A 5,577-nucleotide genomic window follows, 5' to 3' on the forward strand; every position below is an offset into this window, starting at 1 on the left:
GCAGCCCCGGTGCCGGTTGGCAGTCCCGGTTCCCGCTGCCGGTTCCCGGTGCCCGTTCCCGCCCCTCCCTTTGTGCCCGTCAGTCCCGGTGCCGGTTGGCAGTCCCGGTGCCGGTTGGCAGTCCCGGTTCCCGCTGCCGGTTCCCGGTGCCCGTTCCCGCCCCTCCCTTTGTGCCCGGCAGTCCCGGTGCCGGTTGGCAGTCCCGGTGCCGGTTGGCAGTCCCGGTTCCCGCTGCCGGTTCCCGGTGCCCGTTCCCGCCCCTCCCTTTGTGCCCGTCAGTCCCGGCGGGGGCGTGGGGGGTGTGTGCACGTGACCGCCCCTCCCCCGCGCTGACGTCATCCCAGGGCCCCGCGCGCTGTTGTCCCGTTTACCCGCCGGTTGCCCCGGCGACGGCGCGGCCGGGGGTGGGCGTGGCCCGGCGAGTGGGCGTGGCGCCACCTCCCCGGGGCGGCGGCCCCTCCCCTTATGCAAACGAGGGCGGGCGAGCACGTCATCTGCAGCCAATGGAGGCCCGGCGCGGTGAGGTCACCGCGGCGGCGCCGCCTATTTAAAGCGGCGCGGGGCGCGCGGCGGCGGCAGACGTGTGTGCGCGCGCGCAGGAGCGGGGCCGCGGCCGGTGCGCACCGGGCGCCTCCCCCGCCCCCTCCCCAACCCCTTTCCCCGCGCTCGCCCCGGTCCTTCCCCCCCCCCTCCCGGCCCCGTTTCCCCCGCAGCCGGGCGGGGGAGGAGGATGGAAACACCCTTCTACCATGATGATGTGTTGAGCGGCCTCGGCAGCGGCTTCGCCCCGTCCTCCGGTAGCAGCGGGCTCCTCCTGCCATTCCCTGGCGGCAGCATGATGAAGAAGGACGCGCTCGGCATGGCCTTACCGGAGCAGTTGGCGGCGGCGCTGAAAGCCCCCGGCGCGGCCAGCGGCGAGGCGGCGGGGCTGCTGGGCTCGGCCGAGCTGGGGCTGCTCAAACTGGCGTCGCCGGAGCTGGAGCGGCTCATCATCCAGTCCAACGGGCTGGTCACCACCACGCCGACGAGCGGGCAGTTCCTCTACCCGAAAGCGGCCGCCTCCGAGGAGCAGGAGTTCGCCGAGGGCTTCGTGAAGGCGCTGGAGGACTTGCACAAGCAGAACCAGCTGGGCGGCGGCGCGGCGGGGAGCGGCGGCGGCGGAGGAGGGAGCGGCGGCGGCGGCGGGAGCGGCGGCGCGGGCGAGTTGCCCGCCGCCGGGATGGCCCCGGAGCCGCCGGTCTACGCCAACCTCAGCACCGGGAGCGGCGGCGCGGGCGAGTTGCCCGCCGCCGGGATGGCCCCGGAGCCGCCGGTCTACGCCAACCTCAGCACCTACCCGGCCGTCAGCTACGCGGCCGACCCGGGGCCGTTCGCGGCGCCGCCGCCGCGGCTCCCGCCGCCGCCCCCGCCGCCGCCGCCGCTGAAGGACGAGCCGCAGATCGTGCCGGAGGTGCCGAGTTTCGGGGAGAGCCCGCCGCTGTCCCCCATCGACATGGACACGCAGGAGCGCATCAAGGCGGAGCGGAAGCGGCTGAGGAACCGCATCGCCGCCTCCAAGTGCCGCAAGAGGAAGCTGGAGCGGATCTCCCGGCTGGAGGAGAAGGTGAAGAGCCTCAAGAGCCAGAACACGGAGCTCGCCTCCACCGCCAGCCTGCTCCGCGAGCAGGTCGCCCAGCTCAAGCAGAAGGTGCTCAGCCACGTCAACAGCGGCTGCCAGCTCCTGCCCCAGCACCAGCATCAGGTGCCGGCGTACTGACCGGGGGGGCCCGAGCCCGGGAACGGACTTTGACGGGTCCCGGGCACGGACCGAGGGGAGCGGGAGGAACGCCCGCCCTGCCCCGGGCACGGACCGAGGGGAACTTGGGGAGCGCCCGCCCTGCCCCGGGCACGGACCGAGGGGAACTTGGGGAGCCGCCCGTGCGTGCCGGGCACAGACTGAGGGGAGCGGGGGGAGAGCCCGTCCCGCCCCGGGAACGGACCGAGGGGTTCCGGGCACGGAGCGGGGGGAGCGCCCGCCATGCCCCGGGCGCGGACTGAGGGATGCCGGGCATGGACGGAGGGGTCCCGAGGGGAGGAAGAGGAGCGATAATCAGCCCCCTCAGCTCCCTGAGGGGTCCGAGCGGACGTCCGGGACCGGCTCCGGGCGGTGGGCACCGAGCACCCCCCGCGCACGGGCTGCGGGGAGGGAGAAGCCGGGGGTTCCCCTCACGGCCTGAGGGGGGACCTGGGCCTCCCCCCCGCGCCCCACACATTCCAGTCAGGCCCCAGTAAAGCCCCGCGACACGGAGAATTTGGCTTCTCGCTGTTTGCTGCGCCGGCGGGGGACGGGAAGGGAAAGGAAGGGAAGGGGCGGCGCGGGCAGGAAGCGGCGCGGCCGGGGGCCATCTTGGGGCGGGGGGGGAGCGGCGACGGAGGGGTTTGGGGAGGTTTTGGGGGGTTTTTCGGGGTGAGAGGAGTCGGGGGAAGGGGAGGAGTGGTGCTGGAGAAGGGTCTCTGGGAAGGGGGGGTGAGAGGGTTTATGGGGTTGTGGGGTGGGGGCGTTTTAGGGTTGCTGGGAAGCGCGGGGGATGTTGGGGGGGGAGTTCTGTCGGGCGCTAGTGGAGGGTTTGGATGTTGAAGGGGGGTGTTGTGGGGTTACTGGGGCTCGCTTGAGGGGGTTGGGATTACTGGGAGTGCCGGGGCGGGAAAATCTCGTCAGGTAGTAGTGCATCTGGATTTGGATGTTGGGGGGTGCTCCCTGGAGGGGTGTACTGAGGCTCCTCTGAGGGGTTTTGGGTCTCTCTTGGGGGGATATGCTTTTACTGGGGATCCCCGTGGGTGAGGGGAACCTGCTGCCGGTCCTGGCTGTGGCTCTGCCCTGTCAGCCCCCTGGTTCCTCTGCGTTGGGGGGTTCACTGACACCGACACCCCCCTGTCCCGGCCCCTCGGGGTCACCCCATGGCACCCAGCGAGGCTGGGCCTCCGCTGCTCCTCCCCAGACTTCGGGAACTGGCCTTGACTTCCCGGCACTGCCATGGCTCCTCCTCTGCCTCCCCCACCTGTGGGGCCCTATCCCGGCTCCATCCAGGGAGCAGCACCCGAGAAACCAACCCTCTGCTCCCGGAGCCTTTGGGGACGGTACCGGAGGCAGCTTTGGCCTGTTCCAGCACTGGGATCACCCCGCTCCTGGGGAGCCTGGCACGGGGGGGCCCTGCCGTGGGTGATGGGAGGAGTGTGAGCTCCTTTGGGACCCTGCCGTGGGTGGCTCCCTGGGGACCCCGTGCTCGGTGCCAGCCGGCTGCGGTTTGGCAGAGGAAGCGCCTTCCCCGCCGCGCGGAAGCGGCCCCGGCGTGGTTGAGCTGCGCCCCGGATGCGCTGCTCCAGCACCAAGACGGACGGGGCTGCCACCTGTCTCCCTGTGGCAGGGCCAGCAACAGCCCCGTGGCTCTGGTGTCCCCGTGTCACCACAGCCCTGCGTGCCCAAGTCGCTGTGTCCCAACATCGCCAAGTCCCTGCATCTTGATGTTCCCAGATGCCCGTGTTCCCAAGACCCCACATCCCTTGTCCTCAAGTCCCTGCATCCTGAAATCCCCAGATCCCGTTTTCCCTAAGTCCTTGCATTCTGATGTCCCTTTGTCCCTTGATCCCTTTGTCCCCAAAGCCCCACATGCTGCTCTCTCTGTGTGTCTCCAGATCCCTCTGTCTCTCAGACCCCACATCCCAATGACCCACATTCCCAGATCCCTTTGTCCCCAAATCCCCACATACTGCTGTCCATGTGTCCCCAGAGCCCTTTGTCCCCCAAATCCTCACATCCCGACATCCCCACCTTCCCAGATCCACTTGTTCCTCCCCCCAGGACCTCGGGATGCTGACAGGGCTGGCTCCCGGTGCCTGGGGTGGGCGGGTGGGGGTCTCACGGCCCCAGGGTGGGAGGTGCGCGGGTGAAAACTGATGCCCGGGGCCGGGGGCTCCTCCCGGTGCCCGCAGGGTCCCGGGGCTGCGGCGCCGCCCGGTACCGACAGAGGGCGCCGCGGGCGGGGTCGCCCCCGCCTCCCCCGGGGCGGATGAAGGCGGCGGGACCGGCATCGGGACCGGGAGCGGGCGGGATGCTCCCGGGAGCGCTCTGCCTGCTCTGCTGCGCCGCTGCCCTGCTCGCTGCTGCAGGTACCGGGCACCGGGGGGGGTTCCGGGGGCATCCCGGGGGCACTCGGGATCTGCAGCACCGGGGGGTGGGTCTGTGGCCTCCCCCCGCCCAGTCCCGGGTACCGGGAGGGGGGTCGAGGTGCTCGAGGGCACCAGGGAAGTTCAGGGAGGTGACCATGTGCTCCCCTGAACTCTGCACTGAGGGCTCAATGGGGAACTGGGGGGGTTCCTGTGGTCCCCCTCCAGGGCCTCATGGCACAGGGGGGCTGCACCTGCTTCCCGGAGGTGCCAGGCTGGAGGGGAGCACCCGGACACTGCCCAGTACCCTGTGCTGCTGTGAGCCCCCCATTTCCAGCCCGGGCCCCCAGCACCACCACCCCCTGCACCCCAAGGTGCTTCAGCTCACCCTTCCCGGCAAAGGGTGCTTGGCCCTGGGTTCAACCATCCTGGTGTGAGGCAGCAGCTGGGTGGGAACAGCCCGTCCTGGTGGGTGCAGCAGCTGTGGGGACCCCCAGCCCGCGGCCACACTGTGCCCCTGGGTGTTGGCGCTGGGTGCTGGCTCTGCCACGAGGCATTTTGCTCCAGTGTCCCCCTGGGGCCAGGCTGGACCTGCTCCTCCTCTTGTGCAAACAGGACTTGGGCAGATAAGGGCACTGCCCGGAAAACACCACCACGTCCCACGTGGCCCCAGCGGAGTCCCCATCACGCCCGGCCCTGAGGGTGTCTGGTGGGTGCCACGAGGGCCGGGCTGGCACATGTCCCTGTGCCGTGGCACTTACCTGCTGCTGCCACGCTGCTCTGCTTGTGCAACAACCGGTTGGGAGGCTCTTTCTGACCCTGCATTTCTGGGAGCCCACATTGGCTAAATCCCAGTTTTCCGTGTGTGATGAAAAACACCTGGGAAACGATCCCTGTGGCACCGGGAGCCCAGGCAGGTGCTGCTGCCCTTCCTGGGGCCCTGCCTGCCCCTGCCAGGGCCCTGCTGTGTCCTTGCTGACCAGCTCTCTCCTCCAAGGTCTAGAGCCAGGACATGGCACCAATGTCTCCTCCGCAGTGGCTCTAAGCAGCTCAGGGACAGCCGTGTCACCGAGTCCATCCAGGACACTGGGATCAGCAGCACCTCCTGTATCTCCATCCAATACCACCATGGCACTGACTCCATCCAGGACACTGGGATCAACAGCACCTCCAGCATCTCCATCCAACACCACCACACCGACTCCATCCAGGACACTGGAATCAACACCACTTCCAGCATCTCCATCCAACACCACCACACCAACTCCATCCAGGACACTGGAATCAACACCACTTCCAGCATCTCCATCTAACACCACCACACCAACTCCATCCAGGACACTGGAATCAACACCACTTCCAGCATCTCCATCCAACACCACCACACCAACTCCATCCAGGACACTGGAATCAACACCACTTCCAGCATCTCCA

General features: G+C 69.3%; 1 protein-coding gene across 1 annotated transcript; it reads left to right on the forward strand.

Moving 5' to 3' along the window:
* Nucleotides 1-604: 604 nt before the first annotated feature.
* On the forward strand, nt 605-2,290 carry JUND (JunD proto-oncogene, AP-1 transcription factor subunit). The gene is made up of 2 exons (XM_017839021.1): nt 605-1,811; nt 1,855-2,290. The coding sequence occupies exon 1, from the start codon at nt 731-733 to the stop codon at nt 1,754-1,756; it is 1,026 nt and encodes a 341-aa protein (XP_017694510.1). The 5' UTR covers nt 605-730; the 3' UTR covers nt 1,757-1,811; nt 1,855-2,290.
* Nucleotides 2,291-5,577: the final 3,287 nt, after the last annotated feature.

Source organism: Lepidothrix coronata, unplaced genomic scaffold, assembly GCF_001604755.1.
Source record: "Lepidothrix coronata isolate B3197 unplaced genomic scaffold, Lepidothrix_coronata-1.0 Scaffold371, whole genome shotgun sequence".
NCBI classification, from domain to species: Eukaryota; Metazoa; Chordata; class Aves; order Passeriformes; family Pipridae; genus Lepidothrix; species Lepidothrix coronata.

Bases quoted from the DNA above. Each gene is read 5' to 3' on its own strand.
- JUND (XM_017839021.1), top strand. From the start codon at position 731: ATGGAAACACCCTTCTACCATGATGATGTGTTGAGCGGCCTCGGCAGC.